Source organism: Pteronotus mesoamericanus, unplaced genomic scaffold (genome assembly GCF_021234165.1).
Source record: "Pteronotus mesoamericanus isolate MK-2021 breed Mesoamerican mustached bat unplaced genomic scaffold, CSHL_Meso_final contig_24, whole genome shotgun sequence".
Taxonomy (NCBI): Eukaryota; Metazoa; Chordata; class Mammalia; order Chiroptera; family Mormoopidae; genus Pteronotus; species Pteronotus mesoamericanus.
In genome coordinates this window covers 29,071,939-29,088,621 of record NW_026555100.1, presented here as the reverse complement: position 1 = coordinate 29,088,621, position 16,683 = coordinate 29,071,939, and the positions used below count along the sequence as shown (strand labels likewise).

At 43.1% G+C, this 16,683-nt stretch overlaps 1 protein-coding gene across 2 annotated transcripts in view; it reads left to right on the top strand.

Moving 5' to 3' along the window:
* MYOF (myoferlin) overlaps positions 1-16,683 on the top strand; it is a 142,252-nt gene that overhangs the window by 20,742 nt on the left and 104,827 nt on the right. For both annotated transcript variants that reach the window (XM_054572867.1, XM_054572866.1), the window contains exon 4: positions 14,915-15,023. In XM_054572867.1, coding sequence (XP_054428842.1) covers positions 14,915-15,023 — 109 coding nt within the window. The remainder of the gene's footprint in view (positions 1-14,914; positions 15,024-16,683) is intronic.

The window sequence follows — 16,683 nt, the reverse complement described above, 5'->3', positions numbered from 1 at the left end:
CTGTATCCTTGACTATGAGATGTTATTGACCCTAAGATATACTATTAAATTAATAACAAGTTGGGGAGAGAAAGAAGCCTGATATTAAGTGCCCATATCAGTTGTAAGAAGCATCCCAATATTTAGTAATGTCAATACATTTAAAAATGACGCTGACTCATGTGGCTCAGTTGGTTGGGCATCATCCCACAAAGCAAAAGGTCACCGGTTCAATTCCCAACTGGTTTTGGTCCATGGTCGGGGTGCGTGCTAGAGGCAACTGATTGATGTTTCCCTTACACATGAATGTTTCTCTCCTTCTCTTTCTCCCATCCCCTCTCTCTAAAAAATAAATAAATAAAATCTTTAAAAAATAGATTAAAAATATATGTCTTAGTCTCAGGCACATTTGGTATAATCAGAGGGCTGCAATGAGAGCAGTAAGTTGAGGTAGGGTGACCATATGCCCAGATTTGCTTGGGACAACCCTGGTTTATTGTCCCAGCACAATAATTAATAATGCCCCATTTTCTGCCAATAGTGGCTTGGTTTGGCCAGTAAATTAGATGATCCCCCTAATCACTGGGGTCTTTCACTTAATAGCCTCAGACTAAGAAAACCTGGACAGACACCTGTCCCCGAGCAGGGCTTTGATAGGGACAGCCCATGTTCACCTTTGATGAGATCCTCTTTTCCCTGTTCCACTGCTGAAAAATGCTCCTTGTGACTAATGCAGTTTTTTCTTAAGCTGTATAAATACATTACTGCAAGTTCTGGTCCCACCCTCTTGGACTGAAAACCGTTCTAGTTTTTTAAGGCTATGCTGCATACCTCAGCTTTGAACCAATTATATGATTGTCTGTCCCTCGCCCCAATTCTCTGAGGACAGCTTTATTTCTCATTTCTAAGTTCTTGGGAAGTGGGTGGTCAAACCTCACTGTAGCCTACTGTTGCTACTAATTATATTCCCTTCTCATCTTTGCTCTCCTCTTTCTGCAAATGCCACTATTTATATACTAGACCAGCCTTCCCCAACAGAAATACAGTGCAAGCTACATATGAAATTTGAAATTTTCTGGTAGCTGTGTTAAGAAACAAAAAGAAACAGGTGAAATTAATTTTAGTAATATGTTTTATTTAACTCAGTATATCCAGCATGTTATCATTTCAATATGTGATCAATATTTTAAAAATCATTGAGACATTTTACACGTATTTTTTTTTGAAATCCAGTGTGCATTTCACACTTACAGCCATCTCGTCCAGGTTAGCCACATTCCAAGTGCTCCCTGACCACACGTGGCTGCCGGTCACCGTACTGGATTGCACACGCAGTTCCAGGCCACTGGGCTCGCAACCTCCCTTCTCTCTGGGTCTTCTCCCTTTCATATCCTATCCAGCCTGTTGCCAAATCTTACTCTTTCTCCCTGTCTGTTGTTTGTGTCATGTGTTTCTTACTCATGGTCACAGCCACCAGCCTGGTGCAGGTGAGATCACTTTGTGTCTCATCTAATATGATGACAAAGCCAGGCAGGCCGGCCTTAGAGAGCTCATCTCTGTCTCACACAAAGTCCTTGCTTTCCTACATGGTTGAGGAGGAGTCAGAAAATGAAAATACATGAAGAAATATTAAATGGGTCAGGTACCATGAAGTGTTATAAGCTAAGGAGGAATCCAAAGAAAAATAAAGCAGAGCAAAAGGCTAGAGAGGGATTGATGGGCGGGGCGGGGGGCGGTTGGAGACCCAGTTTTATATGACATGGTGATAAGGCAATAGTTGAACAGAGACCTACATAAAGACAGCCAGGCAGCTGTCTGCGGGGAAAGATTATTGCAGGCACAGAGGACAGCAAGTGCAAAGGCCCTGAGGCAGGAGTATACTTGGGGTGTTGGAGAAACACGGGCGAGTCCAGTCAGGGTGGAGCACAGAGAGCAGGAGAGTCTGGGGTGGGGGAAGGAGATGCGGCCTGCAGAGCCACAGCACCCGCGCGTGAGCCGCCACACAAGCTTCAGATTTCATCCCTAGTGCAATGGGGATCCCTTAGAGGGATCTGAGTATAATCTGACTTATGTTTTAAAAGGATCTCTCAGGTTTTCTGTGTGAAGACTGCTGTAGACACCAGTTAGGAAGCAGGGAAAACAATACTGGCTGACTGTTACATGTTTATTTTACTTTTGTTGAAAACACAGTGGAGTCCTTGGATAACAGCAGTGGAGGAAGAGGACAAAGGCCCACCCGAAGTCTTACCTTGGCACTTACTTTGAGCATTTGGTGTATATATCTGAGGATAGGGTTGATGTGTAGTCTCTCTGGTCTTCGACTTTTTTCTTTGCAGTTTTGAACAAATAAAAATGCAATGGGTCCTGTTATAAGGGTCCCCTCTCAAGTTGGGAGGCTCCATGCATCTTGCTGAGATATGTTGCATGTGGTGTCATGGTGACGGCTGAGCAGTAAGACAAAGTGAGTAGCTGTTACTATGACATTATTATGACGGGAATTTTTAGGCCTAACAAAAAGATAGATTCTAAGCAAAACATGAAGTTGGTCTTTATTACGCTTTCAACCTTTCCCTCCCCTTCTACTGGGAAGTCTCCTTCCCCCTGACTTCTCCCAGGCACCCAGTGTCCTTTTAATGCTCCTGGCTCCCACTAGGTCTGCCCTCTGAGCCCCATGGGCACCATTTGCCAATTCTTTTCCCCAACAAAACTTGTCTGTCCTGTGTTTCAGTCCTTCAAGGTCCTGCTGGTTGAAAGGAGATTTCAAGAAACAGATCTGAGTGATGGTGTAATGGCTGCTAATAGTTTGCTGTGTTAACTTCACAGGAACAATGGCTTTAGGACGGACACCACTGGTGACTTATCTGAAGGAGAGGACAATATGGGAATTTTGGGCCCTGTGGCAGGATCACTGGGGGAGGTCTTTGGTCTTTGCATTAATTAGGAGATTAGTTCTCTTTCCTGCAGATTTCCCTGCATAGTTGTTTACAGTCTTCCAGGGGAAGGCCAACCCCAGGCCGCTCTGGAGTGAACAGTGTGCGTGACAGTACCCTGTGTTGCCTCTTCCTTTACTGTCCTCAGCTGCAGCTTCTCTGCCATCAGCCAAAAATGATGATCTTTGGCCTTGTTTCCACCAATGAAACAATGCATAGACCTTGGTCACATTACCTGCAGGAAAAAAAAATTAAACTCATAGCTGTATTGTTCAAACTATGTGTGTTTTGGCCTTAGATTTTCCTCTTGGCTTCCCTACTACAGCTTTGACCTTTGAGGATCTGCTCACTGCTCAGTATTGGAACATTTTCCTCACCTGAAAGCACAGGGTAGGGGCAGAGGATTTTTCTACCAGTTTAAGGAATGTCTTGCCTGTTAACTTTCTTGTTGCTGTGGAGACCAGCTCCAAGCTGTGCAAATAAGGCTCTCATGTCTACTGCCCAGGGGCCTGTAAGCAAACAATGCCAGGCTGCGTGGGTTTGCCCGTTCGTCCCTGCCCGCACCACAGCCACGGCCCACATCCAATCCCAGCAAGCACAGCGCTGGTGCGTCAACAACATCCCTCCTCAGGCACTGGGAGTGTGCTGGACTTTCAGCGCAGGCTCTGTTCTTCCTCACTTTACAATCATCCCACCAGCCATGCAGACGGAAGAGGGAAGAGCCAGAGGAGCTTCTTGGTCACATGATGAGCACGAAATGATATTTTTAGCTGAAATGTCAGAGTGGAAGGGTTTTCTCAGTGGCTGAAGAACGAGAGTTCCCTTTGCAGAAAGGCAATGACTATCACTCAGTGAGGTTGTAAGGATGCCAAGGGCCACGCTGAGCCCTTTGAATGCATTATCCTACCTAATCCTCACAGACACCCAGTGAGGCAGGTCCTGATTTTCCGCAATCTGCTCAAGGTCACACGGCAGGTATGTGTCAAAGGCAGCATTTATATCCAGGCCTGTACTTTTGACCTTTACATTATACTGATAATCTCTGACCAGCCGGAACCCACGTGTAGGTGGAATGATTGATTAGTTTTTGCCAAAATGGAAGTAATTTTTCTAATTTTGGGGGGAAAAAAGAATACTCAGTATCAATTGGTAGCTCCTTCCTAGGTAAACTTTTTTTAAAATAATTTTTATTATATTTGTTTCCATTACCATTTAGTCCCTTATATCTCCCTCCCCCCAGCAATTACTGTCCTAGGTAAACATTTTAAGCACACATTTTTATACTATTGACTAGTAAATTGCTTATGATCCTGCTCCACAATGGACAAGATAAATTCAGAGAGTATATCTCATCTTCACAATGATCTTGAGGAGTAGAGATGATATATGAGCCTCAGAAGGGTTGTGCCTGGGATCCGATCCCTTGGCCTCCTGGCCCTGTTGAACTCCATCTGAGTACCTAAAGTGTAATCATCTTCAGGAGCCTGGAAATGTAGGAATGAAAAATATTTACAAGTGTTCAGGGGTGTGCATATGTGTGTGTATGTGCACACATGCCAGGGAGGAAAAAAGATATCAAAGCAGGGCTTTTGCCTTTGCTGTTTTCTCTGCATGGAAAGCTCTTTCCCTCTAGCTGCAACAGATGGAGTATAGTGTGACTTGTCTTCCGCATCTCTGACCACCCACCCTGCCATCACTCTCCATCTTACTGCCCTGGTTTATTTCCTCTGTGGAAATGGTAGAGCAGGTCCATCGAGGCATGTAGATATTTGGGTTAGGTTTTAGACAAGTACTCAAGGATATGTGTTGGTCTGTGCATCTGCTCCATCTAGTTCAGCATTTACCACCATCTAAAATGTTCTTATCAATTTATTTACTCATTTGACCTTACCCTAATAGACAGGAGGGTCCACAGCTATCATGTTCAATGCTTTAACACCAGCACTTAGCCTGGCTCATAGTAGACTTTCAACAAATGTTTGTTGAATGAATGAATGAATGGATGAATGAATAAGTGAGTTTATGTTACAACCACATGAATGAAATAGAACATTTCTAAAGCACTTTACAGCTGACAATTAGCCCATGGATAATGGGCTGTTTATGTGGATTCTGCCCAGCTCAGCCCTCTGGAACAGCTTTCTGGTTCCAATTTGGGTTTAAGCTGCAAAAGAGTCAGAACACAAAGGGGTTGAATCACAGGACAAACACACACCTGTCCCAAAGCTCATGCCCTTTGATAGGGAAATGTGGGACTTCTCTCTGACACAACCAAAAAACTAGATAAAATATATGTAATGATGGTTTCATATATTGGAAATCAACAGCACAGGACAGTGATCCCCAGAGAGAGGAGAGAGATAACGGGGATGAGCCCTGTGAGTGCCCAGCTTAATGTCTAGAAAGCATTTCCAGGGAGAGGGAACTCAGTAGACCCCTCCTGGTAGTCTCCCAGAGTTGGGGAGGGACAGGTGGGAGTCTAGAGGGACACACACACACAGAGAAAGAGAAAGAGAGAGAGCGAGAGCTCCTGATTACAGACGGTTCTCCTGACTCTTCAGCTGAGTGCTGGTCAGTGCGGAAACTACTTGAGGCAAGGAAAGGAACCATCTGGAAGATGCAGACAGGATAGTCCTTGAAACATACACAGGGGTGGGAATTGTTAATGCTCTCACCAGCCAGAATGGAAAAACCTTCTAATTTATGAGCATTGGGTAGAGTACCAAAAAGATTTTACCTTAGTAATGTGAAGAAAAAAAGCTGATGTATTATTAACAGATAATATTAATAGTAAGCATGAACTATGAAACACATATTATAATTATTTCCACGGTTCAAGAAGGTAGAAGAATGCTTGAGCATGTCAAGCAGAGACATGGGAGATATAAAAAAAATCCCAATTGAACATCTAGAGATGCAAATTACAATGTCTGGGACAAAATGACCATAATTATCTCTCTAAGAGTTTGCATTTCTAGTACTCTTACTTTCCCCTCCATATGGGTCTCCTTGTGCATTCAAAACCACCATCACAGACACCCCCACATAAATGCAGAGCAAAGTTAGATGTGTCATCTGAGTATAAATCACTGAACGAGGCATCTGTCCTGCTGCAGAATGAGTAAGAGGGAGCTGCCTAAGGCCTGCCAACACACCTAGGAGGAAATTTACCCCAGCCCTTGCCTAAGGGGAGGTCTGGCCAAGTGGTCAGCTGTATGATCGGTCGATGGATCGTAAGATTAGTTTGGATTTTGGCTCTTACTGATTGGTGACTCGCAAGTCCCTTCATCTTGATAAGGGGACTTTAATGCTTCCTTAGTAAATGGTAAACATAAGGGCACATTTAATATAAGTAATGAAAACATTACTTCAGTTTCCTCTGGAACAATGTATTAGCCAATATCTATAATAATAGTGGACTTACTATGTACCAGGCATTGTGTTAATGCTTTTATACACATAGTTGCACTTAATTTTAATAATGACAGTGAGACAGACTTATCCCCAACTAACGGATGAGAAAACTGTGGCTCAGAGAGGCTCCCCAAACTGCTGACAGCCACCTGGCTCTTTAAGTGGAAGCACAGGGATTTAACCTAGATACGTAAAATCCTTTCACACAAAGCTCAGAACTTGATTGATTCGACAGGCACTGCGGGTCAGGGTGCCAGGATGTGAGCGTGAGAGGATCACATAACACACCCACAGATATACACATGGCAATACTGGGGGCTGTAGAATTAGAAAAAGAAAAGAGACACGTTTGGGTGGTGAAAATACTAACTCCCTGAGCAAAAGTTTTCTTTCTTTCTTTCTTTCTTTCTTTCTTTCTTTCTTTCTTTCTTTCTTTCTTTCTTTCTTTCTTATCTGAGAAAACAGAAAGACTGGTTTGGAATGGAATTAGTTTGGTGGACTGTAGTGTGGTGGTGCTGCTTATGAGATATTTTCATGTCCGGTATGTAGGCAAAAGACCTTGACTCCAAGCGTTTAATCTTTCATCCCTCCTAGCGATGAGACTCACTTCTGTCATGCTAGATGTAACCATAAGAGTGGGGTCTGTTGAGGTGGTCCCCAGGGCCTGTCCTTCTCCTGCCGTGGCTGGCGAGGGGGGAAGGGCAGCCCACGGCCGAGGCAGGTTTTCCAACTGCAGCAGCTTCTCAGGCTGTGTGAAAATCTAAACCAGGAGCAGATGTCACTGTGCAGCAGGATTCTCAGTTGTGAGTTCTTTTTAGATCCATACTTTCCACAGAGCGGCAAAGCTATGCAAAGTTTAGAGCTGGTTTGGGCTAGCTGTCTCGGGCTGTGGGAGAGGCTGAAGCCCACTGTCTGTGGAGGCCAATTAAGCAGCCGTGCAGTCCGGCCGGCATCTGCTAACATGTAAGTAAACGTGGGCCACAGCCCTGGACAAAGACACCCAGACAGACCACAAGAGAAAGGGGTTTTATAATGACAAGAACTATAATTATCTTCTAATTGCACTTGGAAGACCATCTCTTAGAAGAGGAAGCTTTATAACCTGTACATCATTTGTAAGGTCACTGGGCTATCTTCAATGATGTATCAGTTAATTTATTTATTCGGCAAATATTTGCTAATGTTTATTGTGTGCCAGACATTGTTCTAGGCGCTGGGGGTCCTCCCTCTGTGCCTTTCATGGGGCTCACATCTGAGTGGAGGGAACAGATAATAAACAGATAAATCCCTATATAGTATATCAGATGGTGATAAGTATGACGAAGAAAAATAAAGCAAGGGAAACGGAAGAAAATGACAAGGTGAGGGGTATCTGGTTTAGATAGCATTTTTGTTTTGGGGCCTATTTTATAATGAAGCATCTTATGAGCCGTATGGCTTTAAAATCTTCATTCAGGTTCCACTAAGTTGGATTTTATTCAAGCTACAGCTTGAAGTTGACTTCTGGTCTAGCCCTGAAAATAGCAATTATTTCCAAACAGATTCCTGGTATATATAGCATTGAGGGTGGAGAGGGGGTTATTTGATGTATACAAAAGAAAGGACTGGTTTGAAGGACTCTGCACAGCGACTGAATAGAAATGGATATGGGAAGTTACAGCGGATTCTCATCTATTCATTCATGCCGCCCAGCCCAGGCCCCCGTATAGATACACCTGCTTCCCTGTGATTTAGGCTGTGCGTGGCTTCAGACCTGCTTTCCCTGCAAGGCCTGGCCTGCAGTCACATGCCTTTTTTAGGTTCCTTTTTCTAGAGCAGGATCTGAAATAATTATAAAAAGTGATTGTTAAGCATTTATCACATCAGTCTTTTTATCCTTATAATTGCCCAGGTAAGTAACATCCAAACCTGTACAGAATTTTTATGAGTTTATTTGAGACAAACTGACAACAATTGCTGGGAAGCAAAATCTCAGGGGGTTGGGAAAATGCTCTGGAAAATAGCAGTTTTGCAGCTTATTTTGTACATTAAAATAAAAGAAGGAAACCTAAGGAGAGTCACATGAAATTCATTCGTGGTAGATTAAGGAAGCAGGAGAAAGCAAAGCAGGGAAACCTCTGGGATTGGATAAAAAGTAAAGCAGAAAGGCACTAAATACTTCTTTTACACTGGTGGGTACAAGATGGTTAATAATTAACACTTATAGCATATCGAGATGGTATTTGAGGAACAAGATAACAAGGAGGGGTTCTGTGGTCTCCTGCTCTGGTGAGGTGGGGGTGCCCTGAGGGGTCCAGAAAAGACTACTGTGACATTTTAAAGTATGTTATCTTAGATGCAAAAAACAAAACAGGCAGGCTTACCTTAGGTAAAGATTGATCTTTGTCATGGAGGCTACAGGCCTAGCACATGACTTCCCTCCATGATTCACTTTTAGTCAGGAGTTTTTATGTTCAAACTATCCTATGTGGTTATTTTCCGTCTCCATGTTTGTAAGGCCTGCCATCCGGGCCTCCCCTGAGCTTGTCATGAGCTTAGTATGTGCTCCGTTTTCATCCACACAACAATGCTATTAGGTAGGAGTTTCCATTATGCCCATTTTCCCAATGAGGACACTGAGGCTCAGAGAATTTAACCTGTAGTACAAGGATGAGTACAAATTAACCAACTCTGCCTCGCTCCAAGTTCTTAATCACTATGTCACTCTGTCCTCCTTCCCTCATAAGGTCCAAGTGCTGCATGGGTGGGTGGATGGATGGATGGATGAGTGTGTGAGTGAGTGAATGAGTGAATGAATGAATGAAACATATACCTTGATTTTAATGGAGGAAGGATTAGACAGAGACAGACTCTAGGAGCTCTGCTAAACCACCCAAGCAGGCAAGCAGAGATTCAGACTTTTGAGGACTGAATGAGCAGGAGAATTGGTCAGGTGCAAAGAGCAAAATAGCAGATTACATTGATTTATTCAAGAAATAATTATTGAGCATCTCCTATACACCAGGCGTTAGGCTAGTTAACCTGCCCCTTTGCAGAGTCAGAAAGTAACTGACTCTGGTCTTGGTGCCTCATGGACCAGGAAGGCTTCGATGCAGAGACCCGGGCTTTCACCTGGCTCCTTCCCTTGTCCCAGTGACACCATTTGCAGCAGGGGTGGCAGAGCAGGGAAAGCCTGGCAAAAAGGGACCCGTTGCTGGCCCTGAATCCTGCATCCCCGCCACAGCCTCCAGGCTAGGTCGGTGATTCCAAAACCTGGGAATGGAGTTAGAAAAATATAGGGCTCAGCCCCACGCCCAGGGGGCTTTGTACACAGCCAGGTTTGGGAACCAATGTGCAGAGCAGCGTTTCTATGTTTTCTAAAACCCCTGCCCCCTTTTGAAGAACAGGACAAAGGCCTCAAGGCTCTCTGACCATCCTGGTGTGAAGTTAGGAGAGGAAGCCTTAGGTCGGGACCATGTGACTAAGCCTGCCAAATAGATTTTAGTGGCGTTTTGCTTACTACTGTGTTCAACTAAACAATTGGATTCCTATGCCCATTTTTCAAATGTGAACCTATATTATCATATTGAATGTACTTTTTAAAGCACATCCCCTACTCTCCAGATCTTTGCCAGCTGCCTTTCCAACCCCCAGCCCTCCACCGTTCCCTGCCCCACTAAGGCCATTGTTTTTCAAACTCCCTGGGTATAAGAATTAATTAAAGAAAAAGTTTAACTCAGGATCCTGGGAGTCTATAACCTTCTTGGTGATTCTGCTACAGAGCAGTCTCGGGGCCACATTTGGAGCAATGGTTTGTGAGCTAGGAGCTAATTCAGAAGATGGGCTGGTTGGAGACTCAGGAGAATGTCCCACTGGTGCAGTGGAGAGGCGACCTGGGGAGCACCCTTTGAGGGTGTTTTGCTTGGCTCTCCCACTTTCTGCCCTGGAGCCATGGGAGGAGCTTGCTGGACGCTGGCCCAGGGAAGGAGCCTGTGTGGGGAAGGGTGACAGCTCCCCACCCTCCCACACCGGCCTGGCCAAAATGACAGGGCTCAGCTGGCTGAGAGCCCGGTGCTTCAAAGAGTAGGTAGGTAAGGGTCCTTTCAGATTTTCTACAGGGGATCTTGGAGCAGCTTAGAAAAGTCATTGTCCCCAGCCCAGCTGGGGACTGTTATTCGTTCTCAGAAGATGGGATGTTAAGATGTCTCTAGGGGCAGAAACAGGGGAACAGTGATTGCTTTCCAGCCTCCAACATAGTTTTCCTTTCCTCCGTGAAGGTGTTTCCAGTAATGCCTCCTCATGGAGTCCGTGTGGGCTGTGCCTGAATCCTGCACCCCTGCCACAGCCTCCAGGCTAGGTCGGTGATTCCAAAACCTGGGAATGGAGTTAGAAAAAAGTACAGGGCTCAGCCCCACGCCCAGGGGGCTTTGTCATTTGTCATTTGTGTCAAGGCCACAGCCTTGAGTTCCCGGGTTAAGATCTCAGCCAGCAAAGCCCTTACTCACCCTAGTGGCATGCGGCTGTTAACATTGGTGTCCAAGCCAAAGTTCTTTTTCAAACACACTAGATTCTGTTTGTTCTAGCAAGAAAGAAACAGTTGAAGTTCTTAACCAACACTGGCATGACTAAGTTGACTAGTTTATAGCTAAACCCTTTTGTTCCCCCAATCATAACAGCTAATTTTCAAGTAGTTACTTCCACTGCTCAGAACTAGTTTAGTGTTGCATAGAGACCCAGCCCAAAACTGTATGGACATTCATGGAACAGGAGCAGACTGGCTTTTTCTTTATGTCAGACTACATCTGCATTTTATTAATTCCACAAGTAAAGCTGGAGAGCCAAAGGGCCTTGAGATTCTTTCACTATAAAGTTTCGTTTGAGATGCGGCCCATCTGTTTTGGTGGTGGGTGGAGCCCAGAGGGAGACTCTTATTTTTCCATGAAAATACAGAGCAAAGTCGCTCTATTGCATTCTAACATATTTATGGTGTTAGTAATATGAAGAAAAAGGGTCCTTGGTTTAGTGTCACCTCCTTTAAAGGAAATTGGCTTGTGGTCCGACTGCACTGCTCTTATCCTCTGTGTAGGAGGCTAAGTCATCATTTCCCAGACTCACAGTATTTTGTATCCAGGCAACCTCATAGGAAATAGGCCCCGCCCAGCAGGCCTGCCTTTGGAGTCCTGCCAGGCCCCATCGGGGAGGTTTTCTTCAACTTCCAGTGAAAGCTTGTAGAAGTTGTAACTGTTTGCATTTTTCTTCAGCTCAACCTAGCAGTTAAAAGAATTTGGGGGCTTTTATCTAAACACACTTATCTTTATTTCAGAAAAAAAGAAATTCAAGTTTCTTTTACAGCCCCTATAACACCCCCCTCCCCCCACCTCCCCATCCCCCCAAAAGCATCAGGGTTTTATGACCAAAAAGTGAATCTTAAGAAATGGGACTAAAGATTTCTGAAAGGAAAGATTGAGGTGAGACTTTTTAATTGGCTTCATTTATTTTATTCCATTCTTGGCCAGTTGTCTGGTACCACCCTCTCACACCCTTTTCTGGGGAAAGGAAAGCAGCAGACAGGGGTTGAGTCAGAATAAAGTTGTAAAACCATTCAGGGCCATAAAAGGCCAGCAGATAGATGGGCTTTGTGTTGTAGGCAAGCCCGTTGTCTCCACAGGTCCTACCACTCCCTATGGTGTTACCTCTTGCTCACTGTGTGTCACATTTTTGTTCTTGGCCTAACCTTTCCTCCTGACACCTTGTATGAATTGAAGTTTGATTTCAAACTACCTTTGAAGGTAGAAACTTTGCCTAGCGTTCTGGATTGTCCATTATGGAAAACATCTAGGATATTTTTTCCCCTAAATCAATAAACAAAGACTTCAAGAGGAGAGAAAAGAAATATTTAACGTAAGATGGTTTTCTAAATAGGTATATGTAGAAGACATTACCTATATAAGTCTAGCGGTAGATTTTTAGAGTTGAAAAGGGTCTGAGGAATTATTTATTTCAATCTACTTATTTTTAGATAATAAAGTGGGCTCAGAGGGTTAGGTGACTTAGCCAAGGACTTGAGGGAAGTTGGGACACAGTGTTAAGGCTAGAACAGGAATCGTCTAACCGATGGTTCTCAACCTGGGGCGGTTTTGCTCACCAGGGGACAATTGAGATGCTCACCAGGCAACAGGTTGAGAGGTCAGTGGGTGGAGGCCCAGGATGCTGCTGAACATCTGACAAAGCCTAGGACAGCCTCCAAAACAAAGAACTGTCCAATTCAAAATGTTAGGAGGGCTGAGGTTGGTAACTGCTGGTCCACCCCCAGGCCAGTCTTCTTTCACGGCAGCCTTGTCCCAGCATGCTGTACTTTCTGTTCTGTTGTAAGGATTATTTATTGCTGGTAGAGATTCAGGTCATCTTGATGTTAGCAAAAGCAGACCAGTGAATATTTAAGGGTGTGGTGTCGTTACTTAAATCAAAGTTAGGTTATGAATCATGGAACTGTCGGGAATAGAATCTAGTGTGTTTCTATATCTTTTAGAAAGAGTACCTGATTTAGACATTCAATACTACTCAGATGACTTTTAAAGCTGTAGTTTTCACATTTTGTTCTTCTTAAAAACCAGACAACCCCTTGGAATACTGTCCTGTTTTTAAAACATGGAAAGAAATTTTCCGCAGGCTCACACTGTGTGGGGTTGAGGGAGACATGGACGAGATTTTACCAGGGGCTCTCCCCTTGTGTTTTACCTGTCTCATCTGGTGGAGATGGAGTCGTGTGTAGACCTTTGTACTCAATATGTCAGGGGAATAAAAATCCAAGTGAGGAGAAACCATACTCATGTAAAATCTAGCAATCATACTGAGTGAACGTACTCATCTGAAAAATTATTCTGTAAAGGTCCTATCTATTCTCAGCATTGACCAAGAGACCTAATTTCTCTTGTATTGACTTACAAGAACTGAAAAGCTCACTCCTACCCCTTTGGAGGCAGACTTTTCCTTTTCCATTGACGATAACTGACTCTACATGTGTTATTAGAAGAGATTAGAATATGCTATGGTTGTTGAGTGTCTGGTCTTGGGTTCTGTCCAAGAAAGTGTACTCTTTCAAGAAACCATATGCAAATAGTTCATATCATTGGGTAATTTGGTGAAACCGAATGCCATAGCAACATTCTGGTCTCGTGCGATAAAATATTAATTAGTAGTATTAATATTGCTGAGTCAACTGGACGTGTGTGGTTGGGTGACAGACCCCAGACTACGATCTAGTCCTATTTCTGAGATCTGAGGTGGGGAGGGGATATGAATATATGTCTCTTTCAAAATGAGGTGCCTGGGTTGACATAAACTTTCACTTCCTGACTTTTAAAGAAACTGTACCACATCTAAAAATAAAATGAATATTTCTCCATAAGATGAATGTTTCTGATTATTATCTGTGCTGGAAAGCCCAGAGGTATGTGTTCTACTCAACTAAACTTTCTTCACCTTGAGTTTTTTAATATAAGGGATCTCTTCTATCACTTTGAGGACTTGGTGCTTAGTGTTCTATTTTTTTGCTAGTGATATTCTATGCTATCGTATCTGCTAGTTATTAGTTTAGTATAAGTCACTGCACATGTAGGTAAGGCATAAGTAATTAACATTTAAAAATTCTCACTATTTTCTTTTCACTTCCGGTATCCATGCTGACAGCACAGCCCCAGGCTGTCTTCGCTTTCACAAAGGAAGCTTTTTCAATTCACCCAGGCTCAGTCATGCTGTGTGTCATAACCCCCAATTTACAGATTGTATTCCATGGGTTACTTTTTTATATTGACTAACTTCCTGAGGATGTGTATTCTATAAATTTTTTTGATCATGTGACCTGACTACAAAAAATGTTTTGGGTCTTATTCTCAATACATGTAGTCTTAATTAATTCTTTCCTTCATTCAATTAATATTTATTAAGAAATATACATGTTCTAGGCACTGGGGTTAGAGTAGCAAACAGATCAGGCAACAATTCCTGCCATTAGGGAGCTTTACTCAGTGAGCTGGGACACCTGTGTACCAGTGTTGAGTGCACTCAGAGGTAGATGGGTGCTGGAGGCTAAGTGCAGTCCCTTAGTCCAGAAAGACAGAGAAGTGCACGCATCCAACTTTTGAATGCTGCTCCAGAGTACACAGGGTAGCAAGGTGGCCCCATCAGTGAACTAGCAACCTCTTTACACTTCAGTGTCTACTTCAGTGGATGCTTTTACAGTGGGCAGTGTTTTATGGGTCCTTTTAAATTTTTATTAGAGAAGAATACTTGAATTTTGTCTTGCTTTTCTTTCTTTCTGGATTCTGGGGGAGAGAGGGCTGAATTCAGTCTTTGCCTCTCACCCACCCATCTCATTCATGACTTAATATTTCATGGGCACCATGAAATATTAAGACTCTTGAAGTGACTACTTGCTATGGAGAAATGATGGCTGATAGGCAATGTTGACTATCAAAACACTCTAGAATGAGAACAAAATGGCCCATTATGAGTGATTTCATTGATAACAGGTGAATAGGAAGGGAATTGGGAGGTCTGATGAACAAACGGAAGCATGCCCCTTAGGTTACTGTCTCTCCTTTCCTCTGCAGATTAATTGGCACAGCCTCTGTATCCCTGAAGGACCTGATTGGCGACCAGAGCAGATCACTGCCCTACAAACTGATCCCCCTGCTAAATGAAAGGGGGCAGGACACTGGGGTAAGCATTCTCTCTTGTTGAATGGCTTTATAGTGAGATGATTAAGCAGAAGTTTATTTTAAAAAGAGTGTGAGATTATAATTAGCTCACTACATACACACACTTACACAAACTTACTGACTTTGAGATAGACTAGTCCCTTTGTAAATAATATGGCTTTACCCTATACTCTCAACCACAGAACCAGCAAATTAGGTAAATTTGATTTCTTACAACAGAATGCTCAAGAGCAAGTGGGACCCTCTCTTGGGACAGCTCTGTGCATGTTCACTTGGGTGTTGACATTTGTGTGGTGAGTATAGCTCTGTGTATTAGACACTCTTTGAAACAGTCTATGAAAGGCAACTTACTAATTTTTGGAATATCAAGATGTTAATAACACAGTCTTTATTATTATTGCATTAGCAGCTGTATGTTTTCTGATCACACCTTTCTAAATAAGTCCATGTTGATATTGTCTGACATGAAACCAGAATTCTTTTCCTTGAGTGCGCTTAAAAAAAATGGACGCAAACATCACAGCTCTCAGATTTCATATGATTGCTAATGAGCTTTCATGAAGCTGCCATTCTATGTCATTAACCTCTGACACCTTCCTTTTTTCTAATCAATTCATCTTGCTTGGGAGTCTGGGCAAAGGAAGGAAATTTTATACTAAACGAGGGCATCCCTGTGGGAAATAACATAGGTTGGGCTTCTCAGCATCCATTGGGAATGTTGATTTTGCTGATCTAGTCACCAAAACTAGGTTTCCTGTGAGAATCAGCATTGCAACCATAAAATATAAATTCAGAATGTCAGCTATAATCTCTCTACCCAAAACCTCACTGAACAAAATGATACTTAGGAAACATGGTACAAGTCAATGATTTTTTTCTGGCTACCTTTTCTTTTCTTTCTTTTTTTTTTTTTAAGCACAGAAAAAAGCATAACTTCTGTACAATGGCATAACTATGGTGATTGAATAGAGTAGGGAAGATCAGAGGTCTCAAGCCTGGCGTCCTTGGTATCCTCTTGTCCCTGTTAGTGGTCCCTAGACTACCTTTGGGATTACTGAGGTTATTGGGAAACTGCTGATCCCAGGGTTGAGCTTTTCACACTCTTCTAGGTTTTGAAAGTTTGATTATTTGATTAAGCTTAGCAGCTGACCCCCTCAGTGCTCCCTGCGTTTGGTCTTCCTGTTGTGGCTTGGGTCTTTAGCATAACATGCTCCTCCTACGAGTCTTTATTTGCCATTGAACAGTTGTTGGGGACACCATTTATTATCCTGTTCAGTGTCTCCCAGATCATAGTTCCTGGCTGGCCACAGAATGTGCTCATCAATGAGGGAATATTCACTGGAGGCTAGACAGATAAAAAAAAAAAGAGGCAGGGAGGGAGGTGAAGGAGAGGAGAGAGGAGGAGTCAGATGTAGCAAAGTAACAAATGAAAGTATAGGATGACCTTTTACATTTGAATTTCAGATAAGCAATAAATGATTTTTTAGTATAAGTATGTCCTAAATATTTTGTCTGTATTTTAATTGGTAACCTCGGTGTGGGATGTGTATGTGTGCATGCACACAATTTTTATTTGCAAAGGAATTTCTTTATTCTGAGGTTTGTACTTTTCCATTTTTGCTGTTAAAATTTATTTCTTTTTGGTTGATAACAACTGTGGG